Source organism: Wolffia australiana, chromosome 5 (genome assembly GCF_029677425.1).
Source record: "Wolffia australiana isolate 7733 chromosome 5, ASM2967742v1".
NCBI lineage: Eukaryota > Viridiplantae > Streptophyta > Magnoliopsida > Alismatales > Araceae > Wolffia > Wolffia australiana.
This window is the reverse complement of record NC_135839.1, coordinates 22,077,663-22,089,997: the sequence shown is the minus strand read 5'-3', so window position 1 is coordinate 22,089,997 and position 12,335 is coordinate 22,077,663. Positions and strand designations below refer to the sequence as shown.

General features: G+C 47.1%; 1 protein-coding gene across 2 annotated transcripts; it reads left to right on the top strand.

The window, feature by feature from the left end:
• Nucleotides 1–4,820: 4,820 nt before the first annotated feature.
• Nucleotides 4,821–11,685, top strand: LOC144703892 (protein argonaute PNH1-like). Of its 2 annotated transcripts, XM_078576191.1 has the most exons (24): nt 4,821–5,113; nt 6,242–6,278; nt 6,368–6,731; nt 6,819–7,027; nt 7,089–7,235; nt 7,311–7,444; nt 7,516–7,625; nt 7,689–7,795; nt 7,863–8,001; nt 8,094–8,210; nt 8,298–8,405; nt 8,492–8,563; nt 8,632–8,754; nt 8,940–9,099; nt 9,185–9,306; nt 9,375–9,512; nt 9,591–9,733; nt 9,817–9,879; nt 10,103–10,166; nt 10,242–10,377; nt 10,458–10,531; nt 10,614–10,708; nt 11,202–11,233; nt 11,311–11,685. In XM_078576191.1, exons 3-24 carry the CDS (start codon nt 6,405–6,407, stop codon nt 11,484–11,486), a joined length of 2,796 nt encoding a protein of 931 aa, XP_078432317.1. In that variant the 5' UTR covers nt 4,821–5,113; nt 6,242–6,278; nt 6,368–6,404; the 3' UTR covers nt 11,487–11,685. The 2 variants fall into 2 exon arrangements, with proteins under 2 accessions (XP_078432317.1, XP_078432316.1); XM_078576190.1 differs by lacking the exon at nt 4,821–5,113 and having other exon boundaries at nt 5,556–6,278.
• Nucleotides 11,686–12,335: the final 650 nt, after the last annotated feature.

The window sequence follows — 12,335 nt, the reverse complement described above, 5'->3', positions numbered from 1 at the left end:
TTGTCAACCTTCATCATCTCCCTTTTAGGAATCGTCATTCTCATTGTCGGTGGTCGTCATCCCGCTTTGTTTACAGCCATCTTCCCTATCATCTGCGATGGTTGTCTCATTGTCGTTGGTCATCCTCCCCTTGTCCTCCCCATTGTTGTTGTTGTTGTCCTCGTCGTAGTCGGTTATCGTCCTGTCATCATCTTTGTAACCATTGTCTGCGTCTTCCTCGGTCATCACCCTCATAGTTGTTGGTCATCTTCGGTGTCGAAATGACGACAGTGACTACGGGGCCGAATGGAATAATTCCATAGGGGCTCGCACGTAACGGACTAGCTCGACCCCTACCTAGGAAAAATCACTCATGACGTAGTTTTTTCTTGATAAATACTCTCACCTATCTCTATCCCGAGCGCGATGGAGTACAGCTGATAAATATACTGGTAGAGGTAGATAACTGACGAGCAAGGGGAACGGCGTAGCTCGTCGGTGATGGCGTCCTCGCTGTCAATGTCTGCCTCAGTACAAACTGGCACGGGCGAGTGCAGTGGAGTGCCGGAGACGGCACAAAGTAGCTCAACAAGCAGCCGCGGCACAGCGTTGAAGCGGAGTGTAGGAGACCGGAGGCGAGAAGGAGAGTAGGGTGGCGGAGTGGCGGCTCAAATGAATGGTTGAATGCGGCAAGCGTGACTTTATAATGGGTCAACGCAAGCACAGGCAGGCAGCATTTGCGAGCGGTGGTCGACATCTTAAACACGGCGCAATTCCAAATCCGGTAAGGGAAGCGAGATGGCGCGCGGGCGTGGAGGTGCAGCAAGGGCTGCGACTGGGCGTAGTGCACGTCCAAAATAGATATGACACAAGTGGCATCAAGATTCTCGGAGTGGCTTTCCATGGGTGCGAGTGACCAGTGTAGAGCAAGGCGTGCTTACGGGCACAGGCTGCTGTCAGGAAGCCATGTGCAAGTAGGGCGGTATTGCTGTCGCCAGGAATTAGACACCCGACGACCGATTGGGCAACCGATTTGAAGGGGCGGTGCGTCGCATTGGCATTGGTGCAGTAGCTTGAACGTCCTGGAAGAATGCGGGACCTTTAGGTTTGCGTGGGTTAAATTGGTAACTTGAGAGGAATGATGTCGACCCCTAACTCGTGGTTAGGGTTTAGATCACGGGGGGTGCAACAACGAACCGTGCTATATACCCGAGATCAGGGGGGAAGTTTAGAGCACGTCCGTCAGGTCTGAAGATGAATCTTTGACCAGCGACCCGCACCCTAACCGTTGATTGACCATGCAAGTAGTCAGGAGCCGGAGCCCCAGAAGGCCCCCACGGTGGTTTGTTCGCGAGAAGTTGGCAACACAAGGAAATATCGCATGCCCAGGTGGAATTGGAGATTGGGCGGTAGAGGGTCGTGCGCTGGGTCTGTCGCGAGAGCGTAGTTGTGAAATTAATGGCTAACGGAGGAACGACAACATCGAGGCGTCACGGCAGCAGCGAAGGGCTTCGTCGGTCACCCTTGAGACGTTCTAAGTTGTGCGGGAAGGTCAGTAACATCTCGTAGAGACCATTCTCTGACCCACGCCACCCAGTCAACAGAGGAACCACCGATAGTGTGCCGGAGTTCCGCGGCGATGATTGCTTGGCGGATTCAATTGGCGCGGCTGAACTGGCGGCTTTTGCTAGGTCAATCTCCCTTCCCTTGTTCTCCTTCCCTCTCTTCTTACTCCTCCCTCTTCCTCCTTTTATTCTTCTTATTCTTGGTGAGACCTGGACGTGGGTAACAGTCCAAAACGAAAATCCAGATCTGAAATAACATGGTGCCCATCATGGTCTTATATAGGGCCATGATGGGCCCCTTACAAGGGGTCCATTAGGGAGGCCCATTAGATGACCCCCCTTTTACAACATAGACAAAACTAGATAAATTAAAACGGTGCGAAAATAAATGATACGGATGGATACGGACATGGAAAAACATAACGATACAGACGCATCACGACTATTACTTGCCGTGATGAGCACGAAACATGGAATCGAACGAACGAAAAAAGGAGAATTAAAATACGAGCACATGCATTGACGTGCATTGCCCGGGGTATTTTAACCCGGGCGCCTTCACAGAAGCTTTGGCGTGTCGGTAGGGCTCGACACTGTACAGCGGTGATGTTGTTGACAGCGAGGATGGCTGCGATGATGTTCCGTCGATGTCGTTTGGGCACGCTCCATCACATCCCCATCATGTCATAGTCACAGCTGAGTCACCATCATCAATATTAATTGTCCCTGAAGTCTACAGTCATCATCCCTGTCATCCCTTTCATACACAATCATAGTCACCATGTTCTTTACCTCATAGACAATTTGTTATTTTTATTTATTATATATTCTTTCACACTCCTATCATACTGAAAGCCATTTGTCATCATCGTCACCCCTTCGTAGTTTTCGTCATCCGTCATCAGTTTTCCGAGTAATCTGACTAAGAATGGATGACGAGACCATTCGTCCTCCGTCCGACAAGCCTGAATGTAGACTGTGGAGAGAGGGAAGAGAGTAATGAGTAAAGAGAGACGATTGAGAGTGTAATAAAGTTGAGGGAAGAGATAATGAAGAGGATAATCAAGGATAATAATTTGAGTGTAATAAAGATGGATATTGAGGCGGAGGGCAGGGAGAGATAACGATGGGGGGAAAAAGAGTAATGAGGGAGAGGGCAGAAAGAGAGAGAGTGGAGTCAGAACTCAGAAGAGACTTTAAACACGGAAAGAGAGTAGAATGAATTTGAGAGTCGAGGGAGAATGACTGAGTAGGCTGATTAGTTCGATGGTAGAAGGAGACGACGGAGAGAGAAAAGAGAGATGAAAGAGATGACAAAGGACTGCGCGTGCGAGGTCAAAAGAGATATGAAGAGACTAGAGAGAGCCAGAGAGCTTACGAACTGCAGATATGGAGTGCGAGAGAGAGAGAGAGCAGCAGCAGCAGCAGCACGCGAGCGAAGGAGACAGAGGAAAGAGCGAGAGCGAGAGAGAGAGAGAGAGAGAAATCTGAGAGATAGATAGAGAGAGGGCGAGAGCAGAGAGATAGAGAGAGAGCGAACAAGCGAGAGAGAGATAGAGAGAGAGCGAACAAGGGAGAGAGAGATAGAGAGAGAGCGAACAAGCGAGAGAGAGATAGAGAGAGAGCGAACAAGCGAGAGAGAGATAGAGAGAGAGCGAACAAGCGAGAGAGAGATAGAGAGAGAGCGAAAAAGCGAGAGAGAGATAGAGAGAGAGCGAACAAGCCAGAGAGAGATAGAGAGAGAGCGAACAAGGGAGAGAGATAGAGAGCAGCAGCATCAGCACGCGAGCGAAGGAGACAGAGGAAAGAGCGAGAGAGATAGAGAGCTAGAGCTGAGAGATAGATAGAGAGAGGGCGAGAGCAGAGAGATAGAGAGAGAGCGAACAAGGGAGAGAGAGATAGAGAGAGCAGAGAGATAGAGAGAGAGCGAGCAAGCGTGAGAGTCTGAGAGAGGTAGAGAGGGAGAGCAGAGAGATAGAGAGAGAGCGAGCAAGCGTGAGAGTCTGAGAGAGGTAGAGAGGGAGAGAGCGAGAGCAGAGAGATAGAGAGAGAGCGTGAAAGCGAGAGGGAGAGAGAGAGAGAGAGCAAGCGAGCGAGAGAGAGCGAGCAAGCGTGAGAGTCTGAGAGAGGTAGAGAGGGAGAGAGCGAGAGCAGAGAGATAGAGAGAGAGCGTGAAAGCGAGAGGGAGAGAGAGAGAGAGAGCAAGCGAGCGAGAGAGAGCGAGCAAGCGTGAGAGTCTGAGAGAGGTAGAGAGGGAGAGAGCGAGAGCAGAGAGATAAAGAGAGAGCGAGCAAGCGAGAGGGAGAGAGAGAGAGCAAGCGAGCGAGAGAGAGCGAGAGCTGAGAGATAGATACAGAGAGAGCGAGAGCGAGAGCAGAGAGATAGAGAGAGAGCGAGCAAGCGAGAGGGAGAGAGAGAGAGAGAGCAAGCGAGCGAGAGAGAGCGAGAGCTGAGAGATAGATACAGAGAGAGCGAGAGCGAGAGCAGAGAGATAGAGAGAGAGCGAGCAAGCGAGAGGGAGAGAGAGAGAGCAAGCGAGCGAGAGAGAGCGAGAGCTGAGAGATAGATACAGAGAGAGCGAGAGCAGAGAGATAGATACAGAGAGAGCGAGAGCAGAGAGATAGAGAGAGAGCGAGAGCAGAGAGATATATAGAGAGATAGATAGATGATGATGAGTCTTAAAGGGGAGAGAGAGATGAGAGAAAGAGACAGGATGAGATCAGACTGCGCGTGCGAGGAGAAAAGGGACCGAGCACAGGCACCACCACCTCTCTCAAAAAGAATGTCACGTATAAATATATGTTTTACTAGATCGATAGAATCATGGAGCATACAGATCACAGAGAAAGAAAATCTACAGAGGGAAAAAGAGATTAATAGGGGGAGAGAGAAAGTGCCTTTTGTCGCCTATCCTCCCTCCCCCAGCTGTTCTTTTCAGAGGTCCTGTCCAGAAATCTCAGACCCGTCTCTCTCTACCTCTATCTCTATCTCCGTCTTGACAGCACGTGAAGTCGCTGTTCTTGCGGGCACGCGCAGTAAAAAGCTTTCATTGTACTCATCGACTACCTGCAGCTGTGGAGGTCTACTGTGGATCGTCCAACTACTTTCGGAAATTAATCTTGGCAGTGGGCCAGCTGCGCGGACAGAAGGCATTTGCGAGGTGAGAGGAATTAAACTAAACCCAATTTTCACGGGGAGAGAACGACGAGGACGGAGAAGAATAAATATAATAACAAGTAGAAGAAGAAGCCCAGAGACCCAAATCCCATGTAGGAAAGACTATTACAGCGGAGAATAATCCACGCGATGGAGGTCGACGGGTCGCCATTAATGGCGGATAAAGCTCGCGTCTTGCGGTTGTTTTAGCTCGAGTTGCCCAACGCGGAACCTAAGAAGAGGTGGCGCACGCCGGCATCGGGCGGCGCGTCCTTGCACGCTAAGCTATAATTGTAAAGGCCGCCGCTGCCGCGGCCGCCATCGCCGCCGCCGGAGACCTTTTCACAGACATTCCTCGTCTTTATCCGCAACTTCGCTCTCGAAGTCCCCGCCGATTTAGAGTAGATATTAGCGTAAGAGGATCTGCTTCTGTCATCTGTGAGGAGAACTTCGCTGCGTTGTCTGGACCTTTCTTTTCTTCGTGATGGTCTTGTCTTATTCTCTATTTGTCCTTTATATTCCCTCCCCGGATGAAATCTTATGTAGATTTATTTCATTCATGAAGAAAAATATAAGGATAAAACTGACGAAGTGGGCTTGGTTCAGTAAGGGAAACTTCGCTACTTCGTCATCGTTCTCTTCTTTTTTCTTCATGATCTTGTCTTTATCGGTTTTTGTCCTTTACATCCCCTGGGGGGTGAAAAGAGGGGAAACATTATGTGTATTTCATTCATGAAGAAAAAGAATAGAAAGAAAGCCGACGAGGTGGGCTTCTTTGTCAGAGAAACTTCACCACGTTGTCATCACTCTCTTCTTCTTCTTCTTCTTGATCTTGTCATTTTGTTCATTTGCCCTTCTTTGTTTTCCCAGTGGGGTGAAAAGAGGGGAAATTTTTATTATTTTTAATTCGTGAAGATAAACTTATCTATGTTGTGAACTCTCTCTCTCTTTCTTCATCGTGAACTATGCCCATTTCTCTTAACTTCCTCCGGAGGGGTGAAAATCTTATGTATATTTCATTCATGATCTCGATAGACCGCGCTTATAGAGAGAGAAAGCAGGCTTTGTCAGTGTAGGGGCAGGCGATCTCATCAATCATGGAGCTGTCTGCACTTTAGCATAAGGCCTGCTTCAGAGTTCAGACGTTCCCTCCTCCATCGACCTTTCTCCCTTTCGCTCCCTCTCTCCCATGATTACAACTCCTCTTGATGTACACTACTCGTCCTCATATCTTCTTTTTCTCTCTAGTCTCTAGCGAGGGGACCTCTCTTTCTCTCTCACTCTTACATGAGAATATCCCGTCTTTCGACGATTGGCCTGGTCTCGCGGTCCGATTTCTAGCGATGTTTCTTTTCCTAGACGATCCGATATCTTTGTTTTTTATCCGGGCGCCGCTGATACCCCCTCAAAAGCCGATATCTGGGCAGCTCTTTAAGAGAGCTAGAGAGAGAAAGCGCCCGAGAAAGAACCCATCTTTAGATCTTCTTCTAGGTTAATCCATCTCCATTTACAGCCATAATGGCTTTCTGTCTCTTCTACAGCGCATCGCGAGGCGGTATCGAGCAGCTCTGTTTCTGGGTATTTACTCGTTCTGAGGGCATCGCCGATACCATTTGAAATCGGAGTTTAAAAGCTCGTCGTCCTGCAACTTCGATCTTCGTGCGCAGGTTAAATGAGAGCTAGCAAACTATCGGCAGCAGAGCCATGACTATTCCTGCCGGGGAGACGACTGAACGGCCCTTCACCGCCGTCGTGAACGGCAAAGAGCCGGCGGCGCCGCCGACGCCACCGCCAACTCCGCCGCTAACTCCGCCGCCGACGGTGATGAAGAAGAGAAACGCGAGAAGAAAGAGAGGAAGCTGCAAAAGAAGGCCAGAGACAGCGCTCCCGACTGAAGCGAGCTCAATCAGCTCGAACAAAGCTATCGCCTTTGCACCCCGGCCGGGCTTTGGGAGAGCAGGCACGCCGTGTATTGTCAAGGCTAATCATTTTCTCGCCGAATTGGCCGTCAAGGACTTGCATCACTACGATGTACGCATCAAAATCTCGAAATAATCTCTTTTTCAAGAAGAATTCTTCCTTAATGATGCTTGAATCGTTGTTTTTTTGGTTCCCCAGGTCACGATTACGCCTGACGTGAGCTCCAAGAGATTGAACAGGGCGATCATTTCCCAGCTCGTGAAGCTTTACCGGGCTACAGATCTTGGAATGAAACTTCCCGCTTATGACGGGCGGAGGAGCTTGTACACGGCCGGCTGTCTTCCCTTCTCGTGCAAGGAATTCACCATTAGGATTGCTGATGAAGAGCCAAGCACTTGTGATACGAGGTAGAATATTTCGCTATCGGATTGGCGACGTCGTCTGCCCTAATCTCATCGGACAACGCAGGGAGACCGAGTTTGCGATTACAATCAAGCACGTTGCTCGCGCGGATCTTCATCACTTGCGCGAGTTCCTCGCCGGGAAGCAGCAGGAGGCTTCCCAGGAGGCTCTACAGGTCTTGGATATCGTCATGCGTGAATTGTCCGCTCAAAGGTATGCCGAAGTTTTGATCTTTAGTGCTAAATATGATACTTTCCTTGGATTTATGGTAATCTGCGAGGATTTCAGCTATGTTTCGATCGGGAGGTCATTCTATTCGCCGGATTTGAGAAGACCGCAGAGGCTGGGGGGCGGGTTACAGTCCTGGCGGGGTTTTTATCAGAGTATTCGGCCGACCCAGATGGGATTATCGCTAAATATAGGTACCCAATTGATTAATTTCTCTAATTTGTCAAGTTCTTCGGCCGCTGACCGATAAAATCTTTCCGGCTAGACATGTCCTGCACTGCCTTTATCGAACCTTTGCCGGTGATTGAATTCGCTGCACAGATCATCGGCAAGGACGCTCTTTCCTGGCCGCTCTCTGACGCTGATCGTATCAAGGTAACGGTGCTTTCACGTCAGCGATTAAATCCCCAGATTTTTCTAACATTTGATTCATATCAGATCAAGAAAGCGCTGAGAGGCGTCAAAGTGGAAGTGACTCACAGAGCTAATGTCCGGCGGAAATATAGAGTGTGTGGGGTGACATCTCTGCCTACACGGGAACTGATGTGCGAGCGCGTTTGACTACTACACCAGATTTTAATTTATTTTACTCGCTGAAATTCTGTTTGGCAGTTTTCCTGTAGATGAACAGATGAACATGAAGTCCGTGGTAGAGTATTTCCAAGAGGTGTACGGCTTCTCCATCCAGCATCCGCATCTTCCTTGCCTTCAAGTGGGCAACCCGAAGAAAGCTAATTATTTGCCAATGGAGGTCGGTTCCTGTGCATGTGAATATCTGTCCTGTAGTGCCCAAGAATTTTATTTTCTTTTTGAGGTGAAAACCCATCAGAGCGTTGATTTCAGGCTTGCAAAATCGTGGAAGGGCAGAGATACACGAAGAGGTTAAACGATAAGCAAATCACTTCCTTGTTGAAGGTTACTTGCCAGAGGCCCAGAGAGCAGGAAGCTGACATCCTCCAGGTTTTCACCCGTTCTTCCGTTTTGATTAAGCGTTATCGTTCTCATCTAGCTTTCTATCGCTTACCGCCACTGAAATTTCTTCTTCAGACCGTATCGCAGAATGGCTATCGAGATGATCCCTACGCCAAGGAATTCGGTATTAGCATCAGTGACAGGCTTGCTTCTGTTGAAGCTCGAGTTCTTCCGGCGCCGTGGGTAAAGATAAGATAATAATAGAGCAAAGAAGATTTCTCTGGTTTTCTTTTTCTTAAAGAAAGTTAAATCTGTTCATGATCGTGTAGCTCAAGTATAACGACTCTGGGAAGGAGAAGGAATGCTTGCCCCAAGTGGGTCAATGGAATATGATGAACAAGGTTGGAACACTGCGTTCGATTGATGATCGGTATGGCGATATACCAGCGTGTTTGGTTTTTTGATTCAGAAACTTGTAAACGGTGGCGTCGTCAATCACTGGGCTTGCATAAACTTCTCCCGGAGCGTGCAAGACGGCACCGCTCGGACGTTCTGCCAGGAGCTAGCGCAGTCGTGCCAAGTCTCTGGCATGGTAAGCTAAACTTGATGAATCTTTTGATTTTTGCATGAAACCCATATCTGGGAACTCTTTTTTTTCTCTGTAGGACTTCATCGCCCAACGTTATTATTTTTTGAATTTCGCATGAAAGCCATCTCCGAGAAATCTATCACTCTATGTTTCTCTCAAAGATCTGAGTTTTATACTTATCTCTGTAGGAGTTCAACAAGGAGCCGTTGATCCCGGTGTACAATGCCAGGCCGGATCAAGTGGCGAAAGCGCTCAAGCACGTTTTCAACATATCGATGAACAAGCTCAAAGAGAAAGAGCTGGATCTGTTGCTGGTAATCCTCCCCGATAATAATGGCCCTTTATACGGTACGCACTGTTTGCTTAATTTCACTGAGTTATCGACGGGGAAATAGATTTACAAATAGAAAATTATCTGAATTTCGTTCTCCAGGTGAGCTTAAGCGGATCTGCGAGACGGATCTGGGTATCATCACGCAGTGCTGTTTAACAAAGCACGTCTTCAGGATTAGCAAGCAGTATTTGGCCAACGTTGCGCTCAAGATCAACGTCAAGGTTTCGCTTCGTCTTTTCTTGATCTTCTTCTTTGAAAATCCAGAATCTCATGGTAAACGTCCCACCAGATGGGTGGCAGGAATACTGTTCTTGTGGACGCTCTGCAATTGAGAATTCCCCTTGTTAGCGACATACCCACTATAATATTTGGCGCAGACGTCACGCATCCAGAAACAGGAGAAGATTCGAGTCCGTCGATCGCCGCTGTAATAATCTAGACGAGCCGATTTTTTCATCAAACTCAGCTTGGTTGATCATTCCTGTCCGTTGTTTTCTTGGTGCAGGTCGTGGCTTCGCAAGATTGGCCGGAGGTGACGAAGTACGCCGGCTTAGTATGCGCCCAGGCGCATCGAGAGGAGCTGATCCAAGATCTGTACAAGACTTGGCATGATCCAGTGCGTGGCACAGTCGCTGGAGGAATGATCCGGTTCGTTCTTCATTCATTGATCACATTATTCTTAATCTAATAAACTTTTGGTGAAAATTTTTGAGAGTTTGCCGCATGTACAGGGAGCTTATGATCTCCTTTAGAAACGCTACGGGGCAGAAGCCGCAGAGGATCATCGTCTACAGGTGGGTAGCTCTAAATAATCATAATTTCTCGAATTGTTTTGCTGGAAGCAGGAAATTAACTGACGAAAAAGGTAAAAAATCTCTGCAAAAGTGGCACTGATAGAAATTACTTCTTTGTGCGCCAATAGAATTCGGAGAAATGGGTGGAACACGGGAAAAATTCTCGTTTGTTGGGTGATTTTCATTCTCTAAACCGAACTCGTGTTTGATTCAATTGTGGCAGGGATGGCGTAAGTGAGGGCCAGTTCTACCAAGTCTTGCTGCATGAGCTAGACGCGATCCGGAAGGTCAGCTGTTTGTTTTATTTAACCGTGTATCGAAAACCGTCACTAATTTTCGTCAAATATTATTTTTTTTCTAAGGCCTGTGCGTCTTTAGAGTCGAATTATCAGCCGCCAGTGACCTTCGTCATAGTTCAGAAGCGGCATCACACGAGACTCTTTGCGAACAACCACAAAGATCGGAGCAGTATAGATAAGAGCGGGAACATTCTCCCTGGTAAGTTTCTCTAATTAATTTATTTTTGTTCTTTTCATCGTTCTTCTCTTTCGATGAGACTCAGACTGGCTCTTTCGCAGGCACGGTGGTCGACTCCACCATCTGCCATCCTTCTGAGTTTGATTTCTACCTCTGTAGCCATGCAGGTCTTCAGGTGTTTTTTTGTGCCCGGTTTTGAATTCTGACCTTGGTAAAGATCTGCATGGGATTTAATTTTAAATAACGTTTCGTCGCAGGGAACGAGCCGGCCCGCGCATTATCATGTTCTCTGGGACGAGAGCAACTTCACGGCGGATGAAATCCAGACGTTGACCAACAATCTATGCTATACGTAAATCGCTCTCTCTGATCTTCAATTTCTCGGCGCTGGTCATATTTATCTACACTGGTTCATCGTCTTTCTCGTTGAAACTTTCTGACTACAACCCGCAACCTATGCTACAGTTTAATGATCATATCTGTCCATATTAATTATTCTATCAACCCAGATCAATGGTATTTCTCTTTGAAACGTTCTAAACACGATTACTCGTCAATGTCTCGTGTTCTCTATCTCGCAGAATTTTTTTGTTAAGGGTCACTGTATAAGGTCACTTATTTCATTTATCTTACAATTATGTGCACGTATCTTTCGTTGATTGTTTCAACATATGAACAACTACCCAAGCTGCACTAAATACCTTGTCTATCTGATATCCTTTCGTCAACACAGCCCAATGACCCTTGACTGACAGATAATGCAACAACGCGAGAAATTATCACTGCTCTTCGATGTCCATGTTTTCCGATCAAGTGAATAATCTTTCTCGTTGATTCTTTCGCAGATATGCTCGGTGTACTAGGTCCGTCTCCGTAGGTGTGCTTCTTCATCTCGTTCTTCCTCCTTATTCGCTATTATTGCAGTTTTTGATCGTTCTTTGATTCTATTGCCAGTTCCGCCGGCGTACTACGCTCATCTCGCAGCCTTCCGAGCTCGTTTCTACATGGACTCAGGCGCAGCAGAGGATGGTGATCTGGGTGGCCGCGTGACCAGGTCGGCTGGTGGGTCTTGCGTGAAACCTCTGCCAGCGCTCAAGGAGAAGGTCAAGAGAGTGATGTTCTACTGTTGACCTTGGGACCAATGCTTTCTATATATACTAACCCGGCTGACCTGTAACGATCTCGATGATTGATCGATGTATATTGTAGATGGGAGAGCGTTTTGTTCCAAGTCTCCATAAATGATACTGACTTGTACGAGCAACATCCGGATGAGATGGATCGTCGAAATGTTCAATTATGGTTGATATCCTAGTTTATCGTTGTTCATGTAGCGTGTCTACTTATAGCGAGAAATTCTGTACAGAAATATATTTCTTTATCGTTGTTCGTTGTAACGCAATCAACGGAACGATGGTTATCCAGTATCTTTGTAAATAGGACGATGACGATTACGTTGTCAGCATCATTGTCTGATAGTGGCGATGAAGAGGACTGTTCCTTGACTTTTTAATGCCGGATTCCTCACTCGTCTTAGCACTGACAAATGACAAACTTTCTGATAGTTGAGAAAGCTATACCAGTGTATAGAAGAAAATTATGAAATACATGAAGCAGATAATGGAAATTATACTTTATCCAAAAATATGAGAAGTAAAAGCTCTCCCTGGCTAGTTATGCTTGAAGTCTGTCTAATACTGCAGATGATTTAAGTTGCATGTTTTTCATGGCGTACATATGGAGCTTCAAGGATAGGCGCTTAGCAGCAGACCTCAGGGAAATGAATCGAATGGTTGGGAAAAGTTATTGATTGAAATCCAGTTTGATTCGATCTGGTCGAACAATGTGCATTTGAGACCTACAAGTTTGATCTGAACATGTGGAGAAATCAGGAATTGATATAGCAATTTGAACTGTTCAAACAAAGTAAAAAATTTATATATTACACTTCTGAATAGATATATTAAAACATAATTCAG

Excerpts from the sequence above, each read along its gene's own strand:
- LOC144703892 (XM_078576191.1), top strand. The coding sequence starts at position 6,405 with ATGACTATTCCTGCCGGGGAGACGACTGAACGGCCCTTCACCGCCGTC. Across the intron at positions 7,445-7,515 it reads GGGATTATCGCTAAATATAG|ACATGTCCTGCACTGCCTTT; the intron begins GTACCCAATTGA and ends CTTTCCGGCTAG. Across the intron at positions 8,406-8,491 it reads GAGTTCTTCCGGCGCCGTGG|CTCAAGTATAACGACTCTGG; the intron begins GTAAAGATAAGA and ends ATGATCGTGTAG.